Source organism: Haliaeetus leucocephalus, unplaced genomic scaffold (genome assembly GCF_000737465.1).
Source record: "Haliaeetus leucocephalus isolate CR32 unplaced genomic scaffold, Haliaeetus_leucocephalus-4.0 Scaffold1, whole genome shotgun sequence".
In the NCBI taxonomy this organism is placed as follows: Eukaryota; Metazoa; Chordata; class Aves; order Accipitriformes; family Accipitridae; genus Haliaeetus; species Haliaeetus leucocephalus.
Window position 1 is genome coordinate 16951002 of NW_010972437.1, and position 26013 is coordinate 16977014.

Below are 26013 nucleotides of genomic sequence, written 5' to 3' on the forward strand. Positions count from 1 at the left end.
GGGCCGGGCCGGGGTGAAGGCTCCGGCGGAGGGGGGAGCAGCGCTCACGGCCCGGCCTGTCCTTCCCCTTGTCTGCAGGGGACCTCGTCCTGGACGGCTCCAGCACGCTGACGCTGCTCACCCCCACCCTGCAGCACCTCACGCAGGTCTTCGAGCAACACCTGGGCTCCCGCAACCAGAACCGGGGTTTCGTGGCCCTACCCTCGCACCCCGCCGAGACCGCCGCTATCCTCCAGGCACAGTTCCTCTTCGACGTCCTGCAGAAGACTCACTCCCTGAAGGTCCGTACCTGCCGTGGCCGGGGGGGTGAGAGGCCGGGGGTACTGCAAGGCCGGCCAGTGGAGGTGGCAGGCGCAGCTCCCTGCTCCAGAGTGGCCTCCTTTGGTGCCCATTGACCCTGCCTTGTGTGCATGCTCCGTGGGTCGGATAGCTCTCACGGGGCTGTTGCATGGAGTCGTAGTTCAGCACAATACTGTGTAGCTACTTCATCTAGGATCAGCCATGCGACTCAGCGGAAAGTTTTTCAGAGCTAAAAACAGGGGCAGCAGGGGTTAATTATGTTCTGACCTTGGTAAGGTGTTGACGTTGTTGGGAAAATGATTATTTCCTGAAATGCCTGAGCAATTCAGGCAGTATCTGGCAGCTGAGCGCAGCTGAGTGCTCCCTGAGTAATGATGATTGATCTGCACAAGGCAGCAGAGCCGGGGTATTTACACCCACTACTCTGAGCCCTTCTGCTTCTTATTTCTGAGTTTTACATGCTCCTGCCTGGGCAGTGGTTCTGGTCGATCTGTTTCACAGCATGAGATACTGCTAGTAATGTGTCCTCGTTAACTTTGAGGAGGCTGTAATAAAGTACAGAGCTAGGGATTCATCAGAGGGCTTTTTGAAAGGCTGCATGTGTTACAAGGCTGCACGTGGTTATACTTGGCACTGCTGGGGGGGGGGTGGTAGAGGTGAAATGGGCCTGAAAGGGGAAGGGGAATTAGCAAGCTGTTCTTAGGTTCCACAGTGGTGCTCAGGAGGTGTTGTGGCTGAGCACTACAGCCTGCGATGCCTTATAAAGTGTTTTCTGTATGAGACTGATTGGAGAGATCATCTGAATGTTGTTGGGAGGGTCTCGTAGCAGTGTGCTGAAGGTGGAGATTGGAGTGGGGCCCAGTGCCTGTGGAGAGACACGGGTCCCCTGGCAGGAGGAGCTGGGGAGGGATGCCGCTGTCAGGAGGATGTTGTGGTGAGTGCTTGTGTTACCCAAAAAATGGGCTCTTCCTGTAACAAGCCTGTAAAGAAGGAGAAGCTACCCATTGTGGTGCAGTAACTGGTTTGCTTGGAGAAACTAATAATTTATATCAGCCCGATGAGATACTTAAGACAGTGGAGAGAGAGGAGACAGTCAGGGCACAGAGCAAGGATGGCATCTGAAATAAACTTTGCTAAAACTGATCATCGGAGCTTCCCAGTGCAAGCTTCCCCTACAAATGGTCCTGTTCAACACGCTGCATTAGTGCTGGCAGGCAGTGGGCAGTGATTCATCACTGCCAGGGCTGTAACTGTGGAAGCGGTAGTGGTGATGAGGCCTTGGGATGTCTGTTCTGCACCTGATGAGTCACTTCTGCGTGAACGTGGATGTAGCTGGCAGAGATGGTCTCTGCAGTTGTACTCTGATGTCTGCAGTGGAAACGTTAACTACTTCATTACTCACTTTGGCTGAAATACTGTTTATGCACTGTCCGTAGAAAGCATAAGAAGCTGGGTTTAATAAGCTGCTTTGTGGTACATGAACACAGCCTAACTACCCTGTGGTGAAAGAGCCTGTGGCTGAACTCCAGAATGCAAAAAGGAGGTTTGCAGGTACCTCAGTCTAATGCTGACAGTGTCTGGAGACCAACTCTGTTTTCCATTGTATCTGCTTGTGATTTGCCTTATTTGGCCTGTTCTAGTGAAATGCACATGCACACCTCCCACCAGTGTGCTAGTTCAGCTCAGTTGCTCAATAAACATAGCTCCAGCAGTTAGATTTGTCTCTGTTTAGTAGATTTGTTAGTGGTGGCTGATGAGGAATCCAGTTGTCAGACCTCACTGTGGTTCTGAAAGTGGTGAAGCCACGTCGGCAGGGGAGAAGAAAAGGAGCTCTATGGTCTGGCAGACTGTGGTCTTGTGCTAGCTAACATGCTTTTCTGTTTGACCTTTATTGAACTACAGGGCCAGGAGACGGTGCTGATACCAGCATCAGGGAAGAGCTTGTTAGTGAACACCCGAGCTGGAGGGGCGGGCCTGTTCAAGGTGCTGCGGTTGGTGCATCGGGAGGGCAGTATTGCAGCACAAATCGAGCTTGACATGAGACTTCTTTTCTGATTTCTCTAGCTCATTCATGTTCCAAACTGTGTTTTGCAATCTGCTGTGAAGATCTTCCCTTTCAAGTCCCTCCGGCATCTGGAAGTAAGTATAGGAGGCAGAACTGACTTTGAGTCTTGCTGTTTGGCTTTTCTTGACTTAGTTTTGTGGTTGCAGAATGCCTCTTCTCCTAAAACCTGGGTAGGCTCTTGTGGCTTCCCTAGAAGGCTAAGTCTAAACTCCTGCAACACTTGCTTGAGGTGAAGCTTGGATATGAGCAAAGGCTGGAGTGTTAGGGAGGGAGGCAGGGTCCAGCAGGGAAATGGGAGATCCCTTGCAGAGATGGGCTTGGGATGGCAGCTGCTCTTACGCTGTAATATTTTGATGTATGTTGTCCTTACTTTCTCCTCACTGCTGCAGTTGAGGTCTGTCCCTCCACACTGCCTCAGGGGACTGCGATTTGTCTATTCTCAGCTGGAATCTCTAACCTGTTGCAAATGTATCAGTACACTGGAGGTGAGTGTCTCTACACAGCTTGTGGGGAAAATTGGAGGAGAAAGGCTGTCTTGATACTACAGCCCTTCACACAGGGAAGAATGTAGGAGACAGCATTAACCATCTTATCAATCCATATTTTATATGGCATTTTCTCCCTTCCCTGTTCTGGGATCCTACTCCTGACTCAAACAGTGTTGAAGTATTCCCTGGCTGGATACATGTGTGCTCTGTAGTCTCCTTTTTAGTTGCTTGAGAAATTCTGGCTCCAGCCAATATTTGTACCAGCTAGGTCTGACTGTTCTGTGTGTCTGGCTGTTTCCATGTTCAAAGACCTGCAGCTGATCAACATTTATTTCATCGTACCTCGGCAGCCTTAAATCAGAACTGACTGTCAGAGGGAATGCTGTGCCCCAGTGTCTTACCTGCACTGGTGCCCAGCGGGTTTCTGAGACAGGAAGGCAAGCTCCAGCTGCAGAGAACTGAGTAGCGTGGGCTGTGCTAGGCGTGGGGCTCTGGGCTTCTGTCTGTGGCACAGAAGCAACTGCCTGCTGGGGAATGGGCTGATGGTAGGGAGTGCTTTGAAGCTGCTTTTGTCTGCCAGAGCACAGGTTGTTTGGCCAGGGCATGTGTATCTTCTGGTTTGATAGAGGTTTGAAAAAGGTTTTGTTAGCATGAATCTTTGTGCTTAGTGTTCAGAGCCTACAAATTGTAACATGTTAGGTTAACTATTGCCACTTGAGTGTAGGAAGCAAAAGCATCTCCCCTTCTTTCTAAATATCTAGCTGTGGATTTCCCACCACCTCAAAATACTTGAATCAGTGACCTGAAAGTCATTGGCAGTCCAGGCAAGGCAGGGTCTATAAGGCACAATATGCCAACATTGTTCTAGACTAGCTGTTCTCCTGTGTTCATCTGCTGTTACTGTAACAGCTAGTACTCCTCAAGGAATGGTTCCTCACTTCTTCCTAGGAAATAATTTCAGCATGTGGTGGAGATCTGAGCTGTGCTCTCCCGTGGTTGGAACTGCAGACTGTGAACTTCAGCTACAACTCGATCACTGCCTTGGATGACTCACTGGTGAGTTGGGCATCCTTCCTGTGTGACTGAGAGGAAGAGAGGAGATGGTCACGGCCAGGAACTGGGCACTCCTTTACTGATGCTGCTAGGTCTGGGTGGGAGGGAGTAGGCAGTGTTAATTTTGCTGGCCTCTCCCAGCAGGACAGGGTTTCCATGCTTCGGTGGAGACATTTGTAGGATCTTATCTAGTATCTTTTTGTCCTTCAGCAATTACTGAATGCTCTGAGAATCTTGGATTTGAGTCACAACAAGATCCAGGATTGTGAGCACTATTTAACGGTGAGTATCTTGGGCTGAGCACCGGAGTTTCCTTGTATGGAGAGGACTCTGCTAAAGTGCTGTTTTCATTGACCATGTGCCTGCTACGTGAAGTATAACAAAAGAAATTGGAGACATAGCCCAGCAGGCATGTGATTTAGAGCTAGTGCTTGCAGCCTTGAAACTGTTGTCCTGTACGTGCAGTCCCTGTGCCACTGAGGCAGAGAAGGTAGTGTTCCTCATCCACTCTAAGACAGGAAAGTTAGCTGTATGTGTCACTGTATGTATCACTTGGCACTCCAGTGTGGCCAAGTGATAAATACAGCGATACGTACAGTGTACACTGTACATACAGTCGCACATGCAGTATGCATTCCATTGTGGCCAAAACTTCACTGTAATCTGTGTAACAGGTGGACATTATGTAGCCGGGCATGGGGCTGTAGAGACTTGCTGTTTGGTTTGTTCAGACTGCCAGTAGCATTTCTTTCTCACTCTCAGAAATCCCCTGTCAGTTATTTTAGAAAGGTGGTAGTCTGTCACAGTGGTGTGTGGGTCTCTGGGGAATGGCAATAAAATCCATGCTCTGCTGGGCTGGATCTGCTTCTTTTAAGAGAAGCTGTGAAACAGCTTTTCATGGATTTGGTGTGGCTCACAATGTATCATTCACCATCATCTTTGCAAAAGTAAGAAAGGGCTTCTTTTGGTAGTTCAGTCCTTTTGCTGGGGCAGGAGATCCAGTCCCTTCGTGTGTTGCGTTGAAGTTGATGAAGAAGCAGAAAGCTGCTCCTAGCAATTTTGTGAAGCAGTTAGGTCATGCTGAGTGCCCCTAGACAAACCACACCAAATGTGAACATCAAAGTCTTGCTGCAGAAATAGTCTTAAACTCACTTGTTGGTTGACCTTGGCGGGTTGAAAAAAATGGTGGGAGCTAGTGCCCTGTCTTGAATTCAGGATCAGGCTTTGAGCTAAGGTCCCAATTGATCTGGTGCTGCTCTTCTCTCTGAACAGACCCTTACAGAACTAGAGTACCTCAATCTGGCTTATAACTTCCTGTCCAAGGTGCCAAACCTTGGTATCTTCAGCCGATCCAAGCTGGTGACTCTGATCCTGCGCAGCAATGAGCTTGACAGCATTAATGGTGAGCCCACAAGGGAGGAGCGTTTCTGAGTTTGAGGCCTTTCTCTCTTCCTCAAGGAAGAACAGAACTTGAAATCTTGGACACAGCTATTTTTGCTAGGGTTCAATTCTGAGGGAGAGGGGTAGGTGGGAGGTTCCTAAGTTATGTCTTCTAGTGTGCTGATGGCTTCTTGCTTTGTTTGCAGGGGTTGAACAGCTAGTGAATCTGCAGCACCTGGATGTGGCCTATAACCTCCTGCTGGAACATACCCAGTTGGCACCATTGTCCACTCTGCACTGTGTAAAAAAAGTAAGCACAAAGGCTGATGGGTTGGTAGGTTAGAGATCTCATGGTCAGCAGTGCAAGGTGGAGACTGTGTGGTAAGAAGAGAGTTTTGAAAGATCAACTCAACTCTTGAGCCTTTAATTTTAATGTGGGAAGCTGATGGGGGAGCCTTGGAGAGACACCTGTATTTCAGCCTTCATTTTCGCTGACCCCTGCTCAAGCTAACCTTGTTCCATATATTCATCCCCACCTCCTTGCTCCCCCTTTCCAATTTTAACACTGCCAAGTTCAGTAAAGATCCTCCCCTGATCCTGTTGTGGATTTGTGTGTTCAGCGAAGTCTGAAGGAGGATAACCACAGTCACTGTAGTGCTTGTGAAGGAAGATAGCCTGCAAAGGACTGTTCTCTCAACGCTTCTCAGAGTCAGTACTGAAAAAGCTCCTAATGATTTAGGGGCATGAGTAGGAAGTACTTTAATTTCCTTCTCTATTTGCTGAACAAATTTCAGGAAGCATTGTAAAAGCTTAGTCCTCTCCTGGCTTGATCACCATTCCACTGCAAGGAAATTTCCTGAGGCAAGAAGAAAGCCTGGACCCTGCAGGCAGATTAGGTCGGGGTATAGAATATTGCTTCTAATAACAATTTCTCTATTTCCCCCACCCAGCTGCATTTAGAGGGAAACCCATTATGGTTCCACCAAAACCACCGATCTGCAACCCTTGTGCATCTGTCTCCCAGGGCAGCCTCCTCCAATGTGAGTATTAGCCATGTGCCTTCTGCCCCTGCTGTCGAAGGCATAAGGTGTTCTGACACTCAGGGGCAAATGTGGGGAAATAATTTCATAAGCCTAAACATTTATTCCAGTGGTATAAGTGGTGATTGTTTTGTGGGTTGTTTTTTTTTTTCCAGGTAGAGTAGTTTATCCTTAAATTTTTATGTGGTGTGCTGGCCAGGGCAGAGAGAGTTGAATACAGGTTTGCAAGACCTCAGATCTTAATATGTCTTCACTGTCTACTTCATCAGTTTTGCTCAGTGATGGTCCCAAAACTTTACTTTGTTCCTGCTAGATAGTGACTATGTAGCTGGACTTTGCAAAGAAGGAACTCACTGTCTTGGCCCACCTTGCCTGATTGCATACTTCTTTGGCAGCCATGGCCACCTCTTTCTCCCCATAACTCTGCTCTCAGCTAGATGTCATCACTGTTTTCCTTGCACTCTTAGGTCAATTCTTGGTAATCTGATTTTAAATAAAGAAGATGGCAAAGACAGCTTTCTGGCAATTTAGCAAAGTAAATTTGCTTGCTGATGGTCAGAGGTGTTCCGGAGCTGGTCTGCCCTTCATATTAGTGGCAAATGGCTGGATTCATTGTCTTCAAACTGCATCTTGGAACAAGCTTTCACTGAGCTCAAGTTACTGGAAGCTAGGTAGACTCAAGCTAAAAGTAGGGTACAAGCTTTGAGGTGAAAGTAAGGACCTCTCAAAACAATTCATGGGTTGTTGCAGAATAATCTATTGTATCTCTTCCGTGAACTGTCTTGGATATGTTTCTGGCAGTCATAAAGTCTGTAAACAGGAAAACCACAATGGTCCCTTCTGGCCTTATATGCTATTAGGTCAGGTAGCTACAACTAAGGAGTGATGGATAGGCAGGAACAGAGTTGTTTCTGGTAGTCTTTGCAGTTTTGTGCCAGGGATCCCAACCCTAGGGTGGCCTGAAGGGGAATAGGAGTCAGCAGATATTGTCCTGAGTATGTGCCAGCCAAATGGAATTTGATTGCAAATGGGTCTCTAATTACAGTTCCTCTTGGATGGGGAGCCACTCTCTTCCTCGGACCTAATGGTAAGTACAATTGCTGTAAACTGATCTTACTGGCTTTGGGAGTGGGAACTCTGACAGGTTTTTGCATTGTCATGTGTCCCATTAAATCTGTATGGACTGCCTTGACTCTTTGATACAGTTCATTTTGGCTCAGTCCATGCTGATTCCTAGTAATCTTTGGGACTGGCCAGTGTAACTTATTCTGTCCTGTGCAGCTTTGCAGAACTTGGAGCCTTGCCTGTTTCCTCTTCAGGTACTATCTGGTGTTTGATGCTTGAATTACATCTCAGCAAGACAAACAGTTATCGGTTTCCCATTAGTTGTTTTTAAGAAAGGCAGAGATTGAGTTAAATCGGAATGGTCTTGATAAACAATCTAGTCAACCAGGCAGGTTCTGTTGTCACCACTTCCACTGAAATGGTGAAAGTTTGGGGTGAGGGGCAGGGAGGTTGTCAGCCTGAGTTGTGGCCTGGTTACCTTGTCTCCCCTTTGCACTCAGCTGGCAGCGTTCTCTTCTTCTGGCTTTAGCACCTGCCAAGACTTGTGCAAAGTGTGTCACAGTCCATCCACACTTCTACCTCAGAGAAGACTGCACTGGACCGCAGTGCTCTGGACAGTTCCTGTGCTGCAGACTTCAGCGACAGTCAGTCACCAGCGGAGAACATGGCTGTCAGGCTCCCTCGGAAGAAAAGCAAGGTCTGCGACTGAGATAGTTTCTTAACCACATAGCTGGCATGTTGGGTGAAGGGGCTGCCTTGATGTGAAAGCCTCGTGCAGTGGGATGTGGTCTTGTACTGACTGTGTGGTAGCGAGCCTCTATGCTGCTGTGTGTTGGGAAGGAGCTGGGCTTAACGTCAGTCTTGATACATGGTGACAAATGTTTCATAGCATGCTTCTGCACTGTAACAGCTATGAACCCTTCAGCTTGGCAAAGCCTCTCATCAGATGCTGTTTTGGTTGTTCTGGTGCCTCCCAACTGTTCTTACCGTATTTGTTCCAGGGAAAAGTCAAAGTGCGCAGAGCGAGCATTTCAGAGCCCAGTGACACAGAACGTGAGCCCCAGACTTTACCTCTCTCTGCTGGTGAGGCTTGCCTTCTTCCTCAGTAACACAGCAGCTGAACTGCCCACAGTCAGAGAAGTGCTCTGGCGTGGTGACTATTTTCATATTTCCCAAGTTTTCTCTCTGCAGGTCTGGTACTACAGCATCAGAAGGAGATGAAGCGCTTGGACAGCTTCAGAGATCGCTTTGGTGTTGACTGGCTGCAGTACAAGAGACACCTGGAGGAGCATGACCAAGTGCCTGTCATCTGCCGTAGCCGTTCTGCAGATGACATAGCAGGCAGACCTGCTGCAATGGACTTGCAGAGTGAGAGCTCTGACCCAGAGCAAGTAAAACCCCCAGTATGCCAGAAGGAGTCCTCTCCTCCTTTGGATGATACTGAGAAGGAGGAAGAGCCTGAAGTGCAGCTGGATGAGCCTGTGGAAGGAGAACAGAGAGGAGAAGAGCAGGCAGATGAGCTAATGCTGGGGGAGGAAGAAGAGGAGAAGCCAGAAGGTAAACAGGTCCTTTCACTGTTATGTTTGAGGGCTTGGGTGACGATAGAATAGGTGGATCAAATGTGATATCCCTGAAGCTTTATCGTGCTGCCCAGTATTGTGGGAATTCTAAGGACTTGGGCCAAGCAGGCTTGAAGGCCTGCTGTGTGTACTGACCTCTACTGTGTCTTGTTTGGCAGTGGACCTTTGCCAGCCAGTGCTGGTGAGCCAAATAGAAGATGAAGGGGACCCAGAGCCAGACTGGATCTTCCTGCGAGTCACAGCTAAGCATGTGATTGAGGTGGAACTGAAGGCTGCCAGAGTCCTCCACAAGCTGGAGCTGAAGTGCCTGCAGAAGGTGGAGACCTCTGAGATGAACTGGAAGAGGATGGTGAGTTATGCCTCTGTATGAGCCTTTGGATCTTACTCACTGCATGGGCCAGCATTCTGGATTTGGGCTTCTGTCAGAGTACCCTGCAGGTCTTTTCCTACCTCCTGCAAAGCCTGATTGATTGAGCATCTCTTCCACCCAATGCATGTGTATCTAACAGCATCTGTATTGCTTAGAGTACCTGTGATACTGCAGCAGAAGCCAGCACCAATTCTGTTCCAAAGCTGGAGTGAAAAAGACAGTGACTAGACTTGTTCCAGTGCACAGAAATGAGAGACTTCTCAAGAGGAGAAGTCTCAAGACCTCCTTCCCATCCATTCCTTTCTGCGATATCGCCCTGGCCTTGGAGGACTGTTTGTGGATTGCACTTTTTCTTAGGCAGTGCAGCACTGAGCCTAGTGTGATGTTTAGAAAGCTACTGGTAGCTCAGTGGGTGGTTTTCCATCTGCTCTAGGTGCATGCTTTAGCACTCCCAGCCCTATTTTGCTTTTGTGGTTCTTTAGAAAGGGAGTTTGGAAATCTCTTTTTCTTCATGGTAGAATTTTAACATTCAGTGTGTGGATGGACATATTCACTGGCTTCTCTAATACTGTTTTCCCCAAAAGCTCCAATTCATTTTTTCTTCCTGCCCTTGTACCTCTTGAATGTTTGTGGCTTGATATTCTTCTGTAATACCTTCATGAAAAGGTGTTTTGTTTGAAATGCTTTGTTCTGGGCCTTGAAACTTACTGTTGTCCTCAGCACTTATGAGCTTGTTTTTATTTATTTATTTGTTTATGCCCATTTTACCAGGCTCCCAAATGCTGTCAGCTATGGAGGGCTACTCAGGGCTTACTAAATTAAGTGCTTGTATGGCCACGTTTCAGCTGGTTGCAAACAAATGCAGTCTGTATACTGATGCTGCACCTCCTTTCTAGAACTGGTGTTTTCTCTCTCCTGTAGGACTTGGAGCGAGTTTTCCCTGTCCTCACATTGCACTTCAGCTACATTCGCAAGGACCGGCAGAAGCGCAGATATGTGGTGCTTGACGACTGCCCTGAGCAGTGTCTACAGGTAGGGGAGGCTAGAGGGGGAAGCCTGGGGAGGGGGGCAGTGTTACTGGAAGACACTGAATTCTTCCAGCCAGCACTGGGCCCCTGTTCTCGGAGCACATGCCCATCTGCTGCTCTGTGGCAGCCCATGTCTGGCTTGTAAGCTCAGGTTTTATGCTGCTCCACAGATGACCTGTGGAGGGCCCTGTGAGCATGTCCATGGGCAGTGGAGATCCTGGAGCATAAAGGGTGCTGTCAAGGAGAAAGTCCTGCAGTTTTCTCCCTCTTGGGAAGAAAAGTTAGTAGCCAAGTTAGCAATCCTTACTTGTTGTGCATGTGCAACATAATGTTTCCTGGCTGCTGAGTGATGCACTAGCCTGTACTTAGCCTCTGGACAGTGAGAGCGTCAGTGGCAACTCTGGTCTGCGCAGCTGCTGTAGTGACTCTAGTCTCAAATCTAAGTATTTTTCTTGAGGTACTGTTGTTTAAGTACATTAAAACAAGTTGTGTTACAGAGAAGGCACATATAGATGGGACCTTTGAGACTAGCGTTCCAGGGAGAGCCTGTCAATAAGTAGGTACAAGGCAGAAACTTGCTAAAACAGGTTCTCTTGGTCTTCTGCAGTGAAGCTCTGTGCCCTTGGCAAGTCCTGCACAGACTGGCTGTTAGCTGGGAAGTGGCCCTGCACCCCTTGCACTCTGAAATGCTGTAATGAGGCATGTGAGGAGACTTGCTGATGTCAGAGGCTTGCTTTGGATTAGGATGGTTATAGCTGCCTGCTAGCACTCTTTTCCCTGTGTTACTACTTCTAGTGTGTCCTTGAAGTGTTGTCCCCAGCTGTTGAGGAGAATCGGCGAAATCAGGACCAGGAAAAGGGATCCACGAAGCTCCAGTGCCTGAAATGCAAGCAGGAATTTTCGCAGTCCCTGGCTCCCTGGCATCAAGTTCCCTATCCTTCAGAGGTTGGAGATGCCAAAATCCTGGAGACCTTAGTTGCCTCAAGTCAAGGTAGGATGCAGTGCCCAGAAAAAGGATGCTTTCTAATGCCCTAGGCAGACTGCCGGAATGGCAGCTGTGGTGCAGAGCGTGGAATGTATAGGAGAGGGTGATGCCTTGGCTGTACTGGAATTTAAACCTGTTGTGGTATGTACTCTCACTTGGCCCACTTGGACTGGGAAGAACCTGCCTTGTTCACTGGCAGGAATAAGCCACTGTTTCAAGGTTAAGCAAACGGCGCCCCTGTTGTGGGTGTCCTGGGGTCTAGGAGAACATAGGGGTGTTGAAAACTGCAGATCGTCCACAGAAATCTGAAGTCTGGGAGAGGCATTAAAGGTCATGTAGTCTCTCCTGTTGAAACTGTGGTCAGTTCTGCCACAGAGACTAATTTGTTCTAAAGGGCTTTTGCTAACAGAGGCTTCTGGGGAATCTTCTCCAGTATTTCAGGTAAAACTTGGGCTGTTAGACACCAGAAAAACCACCAGAACCCTAACCTAAGTCTCACTTGCTGTCATCTTAAGCCCACTCTTGCTTCCCTTTTGGGGAATGATTTATTCCTTTCTTTGCACTTGAGGGCCATTGTTGTCCCCCCATGACTAGTCCTGTCTTCTGTCCTCTAGACTAAATAAGCTCAACTCCCTAGATAATTTGCTTGTCAGTCATATCTCATACAATGCAGTTATTCTTGCTGGTCTCCTTTGTACTCTTTCCCATTTGTCCACATTTTTCTTTGGGTGTCTGAAACTAGATGTGGTATTTTGGCTGAGACATGGCTAGTGCTGAATAGGTGCCTTATGATTCCTAAGTTTTTCAAAGCTCAGTTTGTATTTGAAGCGGGGAGTGCCCAGCCTCAGCTCAGAAGATGCTGCTCATTTGATGAAGTATCCTGGCATTGAAGTACTACAGTGAGGGCAGAGGTGCTGTCCTGGCTGCAGCATTTTTTTCCACCCCAAGACACTTTCTCCCCCCTGCCAGGGTAGTGGGAGTCCCAAGATCCAGCTGGGAGTCTGCTGTGGTGTGGGTGGAGCATCAGGAATTGGGGTCAGGAGGGATGAGGACAGCTGGAGAAGGAACACGGCATGCTTGTGGTTTGGCTGGCTGGAGGATAAACCAAGCTGGGGATGGAGGTGGCTAAGGAAGGTTGGATAGACTGGTCATGAGCTTAGGCTTCAAAGGTTAGGTGAGCACTTGTGGACACGAAGTCGAGGGAAGTCATGAGATAAAGCCCTGATGTAGTTTTGGTTGCAACTACAGCACACACTGGTCACCCTAAATCTGAGCAGAGCTATTTAGGGTGGATGTTGGCACTGATCCAGAATTTCTCATTGATTCGTGAGAGGAGGTGTGTAGGATATGATTCTGAACAGAGTTGTTCAGCAAGCTGCTCAAGTCGGACTATAAATATTGTCTACTTTGAAAGGGATGGTTTGTGGTTTGCAGAGGGGGGAAAAAAAAAAGTAGAATCTTGTTGGGGGAGAGCTGTTCTAGTTTTTCTTTATCCCTAACGAAATCTTCCACAGATGCTGCAGCAGATGGTGAGCCCATAGCCTGTCCCAGTTGTTCCAGTGACCATGTGGTCATCTTGCCTTCAGAGGCGTGCTCCAGCACACCTTTGCCACCTGGCCCCGACAGCACGAGTGAGGACCTGTCAGACTCTGTCCTGGAGGGAGGCAGCCAGCAGGAGGGCCCAGAGGAACCACCTGCCCTGGCCAGTGAGAGTGGGAAGTTTTACATCGGTGGGGAGGACAGCTCGGAGATGGATACCAGCAACAGCACCAGGACCCCGGAGCTGAGTGGCGAGCACGACGGCACTCTCCATTCCAGCTCCCGCAGTTCAGATGGGGGCTGTGGGAAGAAGGAGCTGGGCATGAAGAGCCAGTACTTGTCCCTCAGCCACACAGACACCAATGGGGGCAGCTTGATGGGGAGCTACCGTTACAGTGTTTCTCGTGGGCCCACTCCTTCCCAGCTCTCTCTGAACTCTGAGTCTGAGGAAACATGGAATCTCAGTCCCTGTGAGTATGTAGGAGCTGTGCAGGGTTTAGGGGTCTGCACAGCTTGGTGTTGGGCTTTATCACTGGTGCTTGCAGGGTGCACTGCCTCCTGTTTAAAGGGGAGGGAGGGGGTCATCAAGCACGAGTAGCAGTGAACACTGTTCTTGTGAGCAGAGTTTTTTCTTTCCCCTCTCTGTTCAATCCTCACGCCTGAAGGTAGGGAAAAACTGAGTCAGCTCCTAATGCCTAGTATTGCTCAGACTCTGAGTAATAGGGTCTTGTTCTGGGAGCTGCACTACTCAGTTACAGGCACACTGGGTTCCTGCAGCACCAGTGAGCTGCCAGCCGGAGTGTTACCTTTGGAGAATAGCATGCACAATTTCTCTGTATTTATTCTCTGGCTTAAGTGCAGTGTGAGGCTGGTGTGTTTGTAGGAGGCTGTGTTTTGTGGATCTACAGTTACTTGTGCTTTCCTCAGTGGTCTTTTGTGAGCTTCAGATGACAAAGCCAGTCCGAAAGAAGAGACTCTGTGCTGGCTGTGAGGGCTATTGTGCAAGATAGCAGTTACTAGGATGTCCACAAATGCTTTTTGTGAAGGGCCTTGGATTTCTGATGTAGCAGACTGCCTTTTCTTGGGCATTGGCTTGTGATTTACAGAATAACTGAAGTTAGACAGGATCTATGGAGGTTATCTGGTCCAGCCCACCAAGTGACTCTACTGCAACTGCAGTCTAGTCCTGATTTGCAAACCCATCAGCTTCTCAATCTATAGAGATCTCCCCTAGACTTTTGATACTGCTGTGGCTCTGAAGAGGAGTTGGTATAGGACCAGTGTTTAGGATTGCCATATTCAGTCTTGTACACTTGAAGTGTGAGAAGTAAAGCCATCTGTTCTTTTGGGTTATATCTCAAGGTCCCAATTTAAAACTGAGCCCATGAAAAAGTTCCTGCTAAGAAGTTGACTAGTGTAGTGTTTCTGATGGAAAACAGGCTCAGCTGGGGAGTGTGTACTCTCGGGCAGTATCATGGCTACTGTATAAATTACTTAGTCATATAATTGCATGACAAACCTAATTATATTCTTAAGCAGTTTTATTGGTGTCTTCCTCAGTCCCCTTTAGCCTCACCACAGTCGAAGTCAAGAGTTTAAAAAGTTGACCTGAGCTGACACCAGCTGAAATGAGAAATGTATTTCTGGCTTTGTGATAAAGAACTGCCCTCCTGCCAAATTTGGCAGCAAAGCAGTGTCCTCCTGTGACTAAACAGCTGAGCATAAGTTGAAGATGGGTTAGACCAAAGCTTTGTATATCTGAAGAAGCAAGTGTTGGAGTGATGGAGTCCCCTCATGCAGTCTCCCCATTGAGACCTGTGGCCTGGAAAGCCCTGACTTTGGCCCTTTTTCTTGAGGAGAGACTTGATGGGAGCAGGTGTGCAGAGGGTGTGACACTGCTGTGCTGGTGCCAGTCTGCGTGCTTAGGCAGCATCTGGTCAGTGGGCAGAGTGCTAATCCCACCCTTGGCTCTCCTCAGCTGTAAACAGCATCCTGAATGTGAGGGACTTCCGTTCCGTGGATCATCGCCTGAAGCTGTATCTGGATATGGAGGTTTTTGAGGAGAATGCTGAGGAATTCCAGTGCTTCCTCAAGGTGAGCTCCCGCAGCGCCACTCCTACAGCTCCTTGGCTATCCTTCTTGCCACCGTTCAAATTCTGCTCTGGGGTGGCATCCCAGAGACTGTGGGGTGTGAAGGGAGCTGAAGTGTATTGGAGTCAGTCCTTCCCATGGGTGGGCTGGCAAGGGGCAGGCCAGTGCTATGACCCACCCTCTCTGTGCTCTAGGTGGTCATGGTGAAGTTTGGCCGTCAAGGAGAGTTCCTCTCAATCCTGGTTGCTTCTGATCTCAAGATTTATGTGCTGGAAGTCACTGGAGCTATCAGGTGAGGAGAATGGTGGCAAGTGAGACCCTGCAGCAAGGCTGTGAGCGCTGGGTAGTGCCAGCCTGTGCTAGCCTTACCCTGGAGGTGTGGTGACATGCAAAGGCTCTTCTGGCAAACCCCCCTGCTGCAGTCTGATGTGGGAGAGGAGATGGGGCAGCCTGCTGCAGCTGACGGCTGTGCTCTGTGATTAGGGGACAACCTGCAGACTGGCTGAAGAAGAACGACTCTCACTACCTGTCTGATATTTCCCATCTGGAAGTGGGACTCTGCCACCAGAGCTTGCGAATGGAGTTTGAGAACCCAAAAGCGTCCTACAACCTGCTGATCCGGAACCAAAGCTGCTGTGACCAGTTCCTGCAGACCCTGACATGTAAGAGTAGAGCTGTGGTGGGGGCCAGGGGGAAGAGGATTTTGGAAGATTGGTTCTTGGAGAGCTACCAGGAGAGCTGTAGTTGGATGTATGTTGGAAATTCTCTTCTTGCCACTCAGAAAAAAGTTGGGGTAGAACCCCACTGGCATCATAGCTTCCAGTGCCTCTCTGTAGACTAGAGAACATACTGCCCTTGGGCTTGTAATAAAAGATGTCTACCTTCTCCCCCTCTTTAGATCTCATGCAAGAGCTACCTGCTAAGCACAGGAGTAAGGTGAAGGAAATCCCCACTGTGGAAATGAATCCACAACATTGGCTATGGTAAGGACAGCTTCTGAGACGTTGGGGTTTCAGATAGAAGAGGATGTGTGCTTTTCCAGCAGTGCCTGGGAAGCGTAGTGCTCAAAACGGGGCAGCACAGGAAGAGGCACTATTGGAGCAGCAGCCAGGCCTACATTACAAGTTTAAGGCAGCTGGCTCAGGTGGCTGGTGCACAGGGGGTGAGCAGGCAAAGGGGTGTCATGGACTGAGCCAGGCAGGGCAACTCCAGCTCTCCTGGAGGAGACTGAACAGAATGTAATGGAGGGAGGAAAAGGGGGAGGCATAGGGCAGCCTCCTCCCTTGCAAGAAGCATTTGGTTCCTAACTGGCAGGGTGGTAGGTAGAGTAACAGGAGAGAGAGGAATTTTGCAACATCTGGAAGAGATGGGTCCCTCCCTTCCCCAAGAGGACAGTGAACAGTAGCTAGCTCACAGCAAACCTAGACTGCAAACAGAGTGCTTCCTTGATCAGCCCACTGTTGTATCTCCTCCAGGCCTCTGCTGGACTCCAAGACCACAGATTCTGCAGCTGCAGATGACACTTGTTTCTTCTACCTGCTGGCCTACCTGATCCAAGGTACAGGAGATCTCAGTGGCCAGGTGTCCCACACCTTGTGCTGTGTGCTTACATGCTGGTGTTTTTAGCATACAGTCTGTGGGAGAAGAGCCGGGCCATTGGTCTGTCCAGGGGCATGGGTGAGGGCTCTTTTTTTAGCGTTGAGATGTGTAGAATAGCAATATGCTTCTTCCTGTATATCCAGTGAGTCTCCCAGCCCTTTTCTGCATGGAAGTCCAGGCTCTAGGGAGCAGTTGGTCTTGCACCCAAAGTTTGGTGACAATTCAGAACAGTTTCTGAGAAGCTGGAGATTATCTAAGGGCTGGGTCATTGCCCTGAGCTGAGGGGTCATACCCACAGTTGGTTTGTGTGAGGAGCTGAAAGGCTCCTCGGTTTGGGAAAACAGAAGCTGGTGTCTGGAACCCAAGACAGTAGGACAGGAGCAGCCTGCTGGAGCCCATCAAGTTCTGTTCCAGGGCTTGCTGAGGGCCAAATGTGCTAAACCTGGGATTTGAGTCTTCAGTGAATTATTCCAGTGTCATCTTGGCTTGGGACACAGAAAAAAATTAACATAGCTGTTCATCAAATTCTGACCAATTTGTTACTGCTTTTGCACCCTTGTTCACCATTGGCCATTGTGGAGGTATGAGAGAATGAGAATCAGAAGGAATCTGTGGGAAGTATGTTTATTGGTCTCCTCAAGCTGAACAAATAGTCTGTGGGAGGGAGAACTTCAGATGAGTTTTTCTTACTCTACAGTTTTCTCCTTTTTTAGAGTATGGTGCCCAAAACTGGACACAGTTCCAGCTGAGGCCTTGTTGCCAAGTAGACAGGACTAATTAAACATCCCATTTCTGATATTCCTACTAATTCCCAAGAGCGAGATATGATGAGAAAAGCAACGTGTTGCTGTAGCAGCTTGCGATCCCCTGTGACCTCAGCCAGTTCTACTAGTCGTTCCCTATTTCTGTGCATCTGACTTATTCCCAAGTTCTAGTGTCTTTCATTTGCATCCACTGAAATCAGCTGGATGATATTTATGGTCCCTACAGTTTATCAAACCTAATTTGCTTCCTGCCATACTTACGACACATCCCAACTTGGTATTAAACTTTATGTGTGTGATCTCTGTTCCAACCATCAGATATCTGCAGCCAGATGAATTGAGGCCAAAAAAGGCAGCCTTTTAGCTGGAGCTGCTGACTTTTAACTAAGGAGTAGTAAAGTGCTGTTTAAGAGGTCCAAGGACTCAAGTGTCTTTTCCTGCTTCACATGAGGACATAGGCTGGACAATGCCTGCTGGGTGGTGGTCTTTCATATGCATGCTCCTGCAGTGAACTTGGATAAACTGGTCAAGCCCAGCCACATTTAGCTACCCTGCTCCACCTCTTCAGTCAGGAAGCTGGATAAGGCTGTTCACCCAGTTACTGTTGCTGGAAAGGATTTCCCTAGGGGAGGAATGGAAAGTAAAGCTGGTTCTGTGGTGACTCAGGCTCTCAGCAAAGCCTCTCCTATTCCCTCATATCCTTTTAGGGGCATCTGCTTTCCCTGTGACCCTGCTGAGCACCCGAAGCATGCTGTTTCTGCTGGAGGAGAATCACCAGTGGCAGGTGCAGCCCTCCTTGGATGCAGACCATGAGGCAGAAACGCCTCCTAGGAGCAACATCCAATTGAAGGAGAAGCAGCCGATCAGCAGTATTAGCAATGTCATAACCTATCGCCTCTGTCCTTGTGACATCAAGCTGATGCTTTATGATGAGGTAACCAGGAGGTGGTCATGGGGCATGCAAGATGCTGGGGGCTGGATTGTGCTCAGACCCTGTTCCTGCCAAGAGTGTCTTGGGGCTGTCATCTCCCATCCTAACCTGGGACCTTGCACTACAGAGGCAGGGGAGCACAGTGAATTGCTGCTGTACAAAAGTCATGCAGGGACACTTCCACGGCTGGCAGCAGAGAGGGAGGAGGATGGCACTTAGGAATTGGGAGGAGCTGGCAGCTGCACTGGGGAATAGCGGCTCAGTGCTGATCAGTGCCTTTTAGGCTAGGCTCTGCTCATCCACCTTCCTCTCTTTCCTCCCTCCCAGGTGCTGAAGGTGGAGAGCACTTGGCACATCCGTACAGAATGCCCTGAGCTCCTGGTAGAGCTGGTGGAGTGGATCCGCAGGCCCTGGGAGGAGATGTTCTCGATCGAGCTACGGAAGGCTGTGTATGAGGGACTGGAGTGAGCTTGCCGGCTGTAGGCAGGCAGAACTGGGAGTCGAGAGTGCTGCTGTGCTGGCAGTGATGCACAAGTGTTTCCCACTCCCATATGACCTTGCTGTCCTGTGGCCTCTGCTTTCTACTCTACTCTTGCCCCTGGCCCTTTTTGGTGAGGAGGAGGGGAGCACACGGTGGTCCAGACTGCACAGTCAGTCACTTGCACTGGGTTGGCCATGGAAGAAGGAGGTGGAGGATGTTCCCTGTAATACTGCATAAGCTACACAGAGTTTTAACTTGGCAGTGTCTGCTAGTATCCTTCAGGGTCATATGGAGTGTCACTGAAGGAAGAAGGGAACCAGACGACAGCATGTTCAGTGGGACATGCAGTGGTACTAGGCAAACAGCAGGCCAGAGGCAGTTGGGTGCAGTGGTCTTTCTTGCAGGTCTATTTGCTGCCTTCATAGCTGTCTCAGAACAGCTGCCATTATCTGCTGCTGATTTTTTTTTTTTTCTTTTCCTCCCCCTCCCTCTTGTCCATGGCTTCCTTAAAGCTGCCTGCTTCAAACAGGAGCCTGATTGCACAAGGGGATGAGGCATGTTGTACTAATAAGCCCACAGAGAGCCCTTACCCGCCTGCCTGGCGGGACATGGCTCAGTCTGCTGCTGTAGTCTTTCACTGTCACTGGGGAGGGAGGAGCTGTGAGGGTCTTAGCACAGAAATGTGTTGCTCATCACTTAGGGGTCAGGACCCTGGGTGGGCACTGGTAAGTAAAAGTGAGGCTTAGGCTTTTCTGAGCAGTCCAAAAGCAAGAGTCTATTTTAACATGTTTTACTATTTTCTATTGTAATAAAAGCTTATATTTATTGAATTGTCACATTTTCCTTGTTTCATCCTCTTGCACTGCTGTAATGTCTTTGTATGGTCTTGCATACTAGCTTTGCAGCAGCCTCAAGGGTTCCCCAACATCTCACAAGTTTCGAGCCATTCTCCCCCTCCTGTTCCGGGTGGATGCTGATGGGCTGCTAGACTAATCTTCTCCACCTGGCTGGCTCCCAAGCAGCAACCAAGGAACAAGGCCCACACAGGATTAGACTGACAGCAGGTACTGATTGTGGTGTTCTCCTGTGACAGTTGCCCTCAAGTGAGCATCCTGTGGGCTCCCAGCCCCAGCAAGTTGCTTACTGGCTGTACAGGTCCTCAGAAGCATGCCTCTCACAGGAGCTGTGGCTGCTGTGGCTGTGGAGGTGGGAATACCTGCCCTTAGGTTCTTCCCTGTACCAAGCTTTACCTTGTCTCAACCTCTCCTGCGCAGAGTTACATGCAGCTCAGAAAATGCTGTTGCCTGGCCTGGGCTTGCCGTGTCACGGGGTCTCTGCACACTGTCTCTGCCCAGTGAGGAGCAACTGGAGGTGCTGTGTGTAGTGTTTTGATGCAGCTGAAGCTCCCTGTGGGGGTGAGTAGAAATGGAACTGTTACATTAAGGTGCTGCCAGGTGGGATCTGATACCCCAAGTAGGGACTTTTACTGATGGTTGCTTTTTGCAGAGCAGTGTCTCTGTCTTGTTATGAGTGTTCAGCCCACAGTTTCAGGGCAAGTTTTCTGACTGCTGAATCCTTAGTGACAAAACCTCTATTTCATGTCGAAGTGATCTTCATTTCTTTAAAGACACGTATTTGTCATTCAGTGACCTGATGCCTGTTTTCTCTGGATACTGAGTATGGCAGCTCTTTGCAACAGTCTGTACAACATCCAAACTTTCCGCATACCCGAAGTCGGTGTCTGTGGCTTCAGTTTCTGTCAGCTAGAAAACAACAGTGACTGGGTCCTGCAGCATCCCGCTGCTCCAGTTTCACCTGGAGAGATGAGATAAAGTTTCTCTCCCTGCTCAAACCCAGCTATGCCATCCTCATAGCCTTAGGAAAGCGGGAAGTTCAGTTTCCATACTTTGTAGTGGTCCGAACGCCACCTTGCAGCACACTGTTAGATGCTTCCTTGGAATCGCTGTACGATTAGACTTTTCTCCTGTCACTTCCAGAAGCAGTTGAATTGCTGAAGGCCCGCAGTGGCTGATATTTTTATCTAGCCTTCTATAGACTTGATTGACAAGATCTATACTGTCTTGAGGCAGATGTCACAATGGATTCCACTTTCTCCCCTCTTCCTAAATGGGCATATGGCTGCTGCTCTCCGTTCCTTTGGAGCGATCTCAGACTGCAAGTGAGAGTGAGCTCAGTGGGAGTGCTGCCAGCACCTAGCACTTTGTCTGGGAGAAGGAGTCCGAGAGCTGAGCCGGTAAAGACCAGTAAGGGTTTTCTGTCTTCATCTTGCCATTTAAGGAGCTTGTTTAAGTTCTGTCTTCATCTTCTATAGCTGCATTTTTCACAAAGGGCAAGGGTCAAAATTGGACTTATTGGACCAGCTCATCGATGTCTCTTCTGCCTAAGCTGATCCCCTGAGAAAGCCCATCGCTGGAGCTTGCTTTTTCCATCTCAGTCGAGCTCCACCTTTGCTCTGCCATGCATGTCTGGCTATGTGTTGAGGGGCCCAACAAAGTGTGGACTGCCAGAACCAAAGGTTTCAGCTGTGTTCCTGTCCATAGCTCTTCTTAAGCTCTTCCCAGTTTTTACTGCAGAAGTGACTACTCATTTGCTTCTGCTCCTTGCCACATCTCTGAAGGTCTGTGCCCTCAGCTCAGCGTTAGCCTCTTGGTCCCATTAAAGCTCCCTGCTCTTCTGCATTCCTCCAGCCACTGACAGGGAAGCTCACGTGGGAGTGCTGCCACAACCTGTCTCCTGCCTCTTCATGAAACACTTGCTTTGTTTTCCCTTAGGGTTTTGTCCTGGTTGTTACCAGATTAACCCCTTTGTGGTTAATTCATGATTGTGAACACTTTGCTGTGGGGCTCCTTGCGCTAGGCGTCGCGATAGGATTAACTGGTCTCATTGCATCAGCTGGGTGTGTGCAAGGGCTTCCCCGACATGTTCCTCCGCTCCAGAACTGCAGACGGCCCTGACTGATGGCTGTGCAGGAACAGGGGTTGCGTAGGAGAGCCAGGGTTTGTGGAAAGGTGTGACATCTGTTGAACCAGCCGCAGATGTCTTCTGCTTGTCATAACCCTGAACATGCAGTCCTCCAGCTGTGCTCTTGGGCGCTCTTGATTTCCCCCTTCTTTCCCTTCTTGTTTTCTGGGTGCACTTGGCTCCAGTGCTCAGCTGCTAGCATGGAGCAAGGCTGGTCTGAATCTCAGCATTTCCCTGCCTGCATCTGCCTGGAGCAGGCTCTTCTTGAGGTGTGTGTAGCTGGAGGAATGCCCAGGCCTGTGGCAGCCATAGGGCTCTGGAGACAGGCTGCAGGCAGCCATGGGCTCAGGCTTTAGGCTGGCCATTGCCATAAGCCTGAAGCTACCACCACTTTTCCACAGGCACATACCAGCCCTGCCTGACTTTGCTGTTCAACTCATCAACAAAACTGATGCCTCAGTCACGGGTTTGGCTATTTCAGTGCATCCTACTCTGTGTCTCTGCCCTCTAAATCAGTACTGCCTTGAGCATACATAGCCTGTGGGTTAGCTGTCAGCCCCCTTGCACAATGTCTAACTAACAAAGCCTTGTTTCTAATCAGACTGGGTGACTGGAGGGACTGGTTGTTTACTTCTAGCAGAACATCCCTGCTGGCCTCATCCCCAGGGGACTGGAGATGTAGCAGCAAAGGGCACATGTTCCCCGTGGCTCGTGGACCTGCCTGGCCAGCTTCATCTCCCCTGCGGGTGCCAGCGCTCCTTACCCACCTTACAGAGCAAAGGCCTGGGGCAGGGTAAACCCCTTCCCTGAGGGCTGCCCTTCGGCTTTCCTGGCAGGCAAAGAGCACCGGCCCGCAGGCTGGGCTTGAGTGCCACACATGGTACTGGGGTGCTGGCAGAAGTCAGCACCCACAAACTGAGAAGGAGACCCAAGCAGGAGGGGGGTGAGAACGGGCTGTGCCATGTGCCCCCCTACTGTACTTCATAATCAAGCAGGGGGGAAAGGGAAGGGGACTTTATTTTGAAGCCATCCCAGCCTGTTTAACAGGGGACGGTTATTGCCCTTTGTGCTCCTGCAACGGAGCGTGCCTCTGCCTGTTATCAGAAGGTTATTGAGCTAGTTGTGGAGCTGTCCTGTATCAGGACAAACAGTCCCTAATAGAGCCGTCTGCTCCCTGTCCCAGTGCCAGATGAGTTGTTTAATCTGGGAAGAGTCTGTTTGCTGCCGAGGACACACGCTGCCCACCTGCAGCACTGCCTGCAGCGCTGCCCGCCTGTGGCCCAGCTCCGGGAGGGTGGGGCTGGCTTCCTCGCCCCTTCCTTGCCCCGTCGCTGAGTGCCAACTGGGCAGGGTCCACATCACCCCACAGCAAACACGCCTGGGGTGCCCAGCCCGGCCATCTGCTGTGCTACTGCCTTCCCCAGAAGCAGAGGCAGTCATAGCAGGGCCCAGCCTGCCCTGCCCTATTGATCACAGCAGGAACGGAGACTGCTATCGAGATCCGTGCTGGGCCCCATGCTCGCCCTGGCACCCTGTGTCTGGCAGCCAAGGCAGGGTCTGGCGGTGGAGTCTTGGAGGGTGCCTCCGTCATGATGCCATGGCTGAGCAGCGAGGAAGGACTGCTCACGGGAGGTCTTGCCACATTCCTCCTGAGCCGTAGTGCCTGTCCCTAAAGTGCATGTTCTCCTTATCCCTGCGCTTACGCTCCCCCTCAGCCACTATCTCCTCAAGTACTGGCTCCCCTCGCTCTTGTCGGGCCATGCAGCTGCCCTGCCATGCTCCACATGCCTGCTCCAGCTCTGGGCTCTGCCCCACAGACTTAGCGGTTTGTGGCTGATCCTGGTTTTTGCGGTTGGTGACAGTGCCCCTGTTTCCTCTGCAAAGCTCATCTCCGAGCCGGACCCCACAAGGCTGCTTGTCTTGCACATCCTTCCTGCCCATGATGGGTGCTGGCTCTGTCAGCCTCAGCTGATGTGGGGAGGGATGAGGGTGGGCGATACCCTTTGCCCTCTGCCTTCCTTTTCCAGCTGTTGTGGGTTTGCCCTCTGCCCCAGGCTGAAAGGGTGATGCCTCTGCAGGCACTTGAGTGTTGCAAGCTCAAGATGATGGTAGAGCCTGGGAACACGCAGGGCACCGTCACGGGGGGAAACGGGAGGGCTCTGACACCAATGGCCGGATGCTGGCAAGCACAGTAACGCCTGTCCACGGGGGTGTCTGACACCAGCCTCTGGGCCTGGCCTCCTGAGGCAAGCTCTGCCTTGCAGCCCAGGCATGGGCTGAGCTGTGCAAAAATGCTGCTGCTGCAGCAGCTGTACCTGGCCCCAGCCCAACAAGCGGCTTCGTTCTGGGTGCAATGGCCTCGGTTTGCAGTGCCTCAGCAGGTCACGCTCCCCAGTTTAATGTGAGGCTGGTGCTATGGGAGCTTGTTCTTAACATGCTGAGCACCAGAGTTGAAGGGTCACATAGGTCCCTTACCCCTGGCAAACTGATCAGCTGCCTGGGGGTGAAGCCAGGCTGGAGGCGAGACTTGGGAGCGCTTGAAAACTAGTGGTGACTGTGGGGAAAGAAAACCCCAAGCCACTTTAACCGCCGGGCAAGAGCAGGAGGTTCAACATAGGCTGCATGCAGCTTGCCCTCCCCAGCCTGCCAGGATGCGGCCCTCGTGCCAGCAGTCCCCTGCTCTGCACACCCCACTCCCACCTCTCCATGCCAGGCTGCAGCTCCTGGCCCCCTCCCCAGCCCCGAATGCTTCCCTGCATCCTTCCAAAAGCTTGAATTTCTGTGCTCGGCTTGCTGTCTCCCTCCATCCACCTCCACCTGTGGCTCCTGGCCTGGGATGGAGACTGTGCCTGGGGGTTGCTCCTAGAGCATCTGTTGCTGGATCTGCAACAGGCATTTGCCCTTCCAGAAATGTTAATGCCACAGTTGGGGGGGGGGAGGGGGGTTCAGTGGAAAGTGTTTCTTCAAGGCCCCTTCCTTCTGCTGCAGCCTTCCCTCCATACAGCTGAAGCTGTCACTTGGGAAGGACCCATCCATGAGCAGGGGGAAGGAAGGAAGGATTGAGCAAAAGAGCCCGAAGTGGGGCCCTTTCCCCCTTCCTCCTGTGCACACACCTGTGCCCATGTCGGGGTGCAGCACACCACTCCAGGGGGGCTCCAGTCACCCTCCCATGGGAGAGCACCAAGCCCATGCCCGGGCTGCGTGGGCACTGGGACAGTGCCATGGTGGCTCTTGCTAACTTAGGGAAGTGGCAGGGCTGCTGTTACTCAGTGAGCCCAGAATAACCAAAAACCCACACCAGAAGTGGCGGCCATGCCTCCCATCCTGCTCCTTGCCCCAGCCACCTGGCCTCGGCCCTCCTGCAGCCGGCCCCCGGCACTGCCCACGGGAGGTGGGTGGAAGTGCTGCACCCACTAGGGCTTGCTCATGGAAACCCTTCCACAGAAGGCAGCACGTGTTTCAGTGGGGAGAAGCAACATTTCATGAGCTTACGCACACACCAGCTTCCCCCCAACTATTCGGGTTGCACAAGGCAGCCCAGCATCCCTCCCCATCCCCACACAAGGGTGCAAGGACAGGGTGCTCTGCCCAGGATGTCACGGGTGTGGTTGGCCCAGTGTGGGGACTCAGCCCTGACAACCGCCCCCAGAGCCAATTTTAGCAGTGCAGAAAGTGAGTGGCCGGCATGCTTTGGTGGAGGGACAGCTCATGGCTCCAGGGTGGTGACTCAAAGCCACTGCTGCCATTGCTCTGGCCTTGGGAGAGCGGTGCTGTCGCCTAGGATGAGCAGTGGTGACTCTAAGGGCGCATCTGGAGGTGCTGCGTACTCAGCCCTGGCCCTGCTGCAGGGACCTGGCCCGGGGCATGAGAAGCAGCACAGGCTTCAAAAGATTTGAAGCACATTCCTACCGCGCAGGCCCATTTTGGTCCACATTCCCACCGTGTCTGGGGCCACCAGGGCTCTCCTTTCTTCCATCCTCTCTCTTCACTGGGAGAGGAAGAATTTGGCGTTAGGAGGGGCAGGGGGTTACTGTGCAGGAGACTCAGGGCTGGAGCGCTGGCTCCCTCCTCTGCCCCCGTGGCCAGGCTCCCCGGTGCTCCTTCGGAAGGTGTTGCTCACCCCCGAGCACCCCGCAGGCCGAGCCCGGGCCCCCGAGGCTGCAGCTGCAGCAGCGCTTTGGAGCGTTTGCCCTGCAACGAGCCGGCAGCCTCAGCTTCGCACCTGGGCGGCAGCGGCAGCCCAGGAGCCAACGAGCTCCCGGGGGGGGGGGG

General features: G+C 50.9%; 1 protein-coding gene across 1 annotated transcript in view; it reads left to right on the top strand.

Moving 5' to 3' along the window:
* The window catches only part of STK11IP (serine/threonine kinase 11 interacting protein), a 19977-nt gene extending 385 nt beyond the window's left edge, over positions 1 to 19592 (top strand). The window contains exons 2-24 of the mRNA XM_010569566.1: positions 20 to 281; positions 2365 to 2439; positions 2755 to 2850; positions 3802 to 3909; positions 4117 to 4188; positions 5179 to 5308; positions 5493 to 5596; positions 6237 to 6326; positions 7372 to 7413; positions 7921 to 8088; positions 8393 to 8474; positions 8583 to 8948; positions 9130 to 9320; positions 10263 to 10373; positions 11165 to 11360; positions 12869 to 13363; positions 14872 to 14987; positions 15179 to 15276; positions 15468 to 15646; positions 15883 to 15967; positions 16460 to 16542; positions 18055 to 18281; positions 18606 to 19592. Coding sequence (XP_010567868.1) covers positions 20 to 281; positions 2365 to 2439; positions 2755 to 2850; positions 3802 to 3909; positions 4117 to 4188; positions 5179 to 5308; positions 5493 to 5596; positions 6237 to 6326; positions 7372 to 7413; positions 7921 to 8088; positions 8393 to 8474; positions 8583 to 8948; positions 9130 to 9320; positions 10263 to 10373; positions 11165 to 11360; positions 12869 to 13363; positions 14872 to 14987; positions 15179 to 15276; positions 15468 to 15646; positions 15883 to 15967; positions 16460 to 16542; positions 18055 to 18281; positions 18606 to 18746 — 3517 coding nt within the window. The 3' untranslated portion in view covers positions 18747 to 19592. The remainder of the gene's footprint in view (positions 1 to 19; positions 282 to 2364; positions 2440 to 2754; positions 2851 to 3801; positions 3910 to 4116; positions 4189 to 5178; positions 5309 to 5492; positions 5597 to 6236; positions 6327 to 7371; positions 7414 to 7920; positions 8089 to 8392; positions 8475 to 8582; positions 8949 to 9129; positions 9321 to 10262; positions 10374 to 11164; positions 11361 to 12868; positions 13364 to 14871; positions 14988 to 15178; positions 15277 to 15467; positions 15647 to 15882; positions 15968 to 16459; positions 16543 to 18054; positions 18282 to 18605) is intronic.
* Positions 19593 to 26013: the final 6421 nt, after the last annotated feature.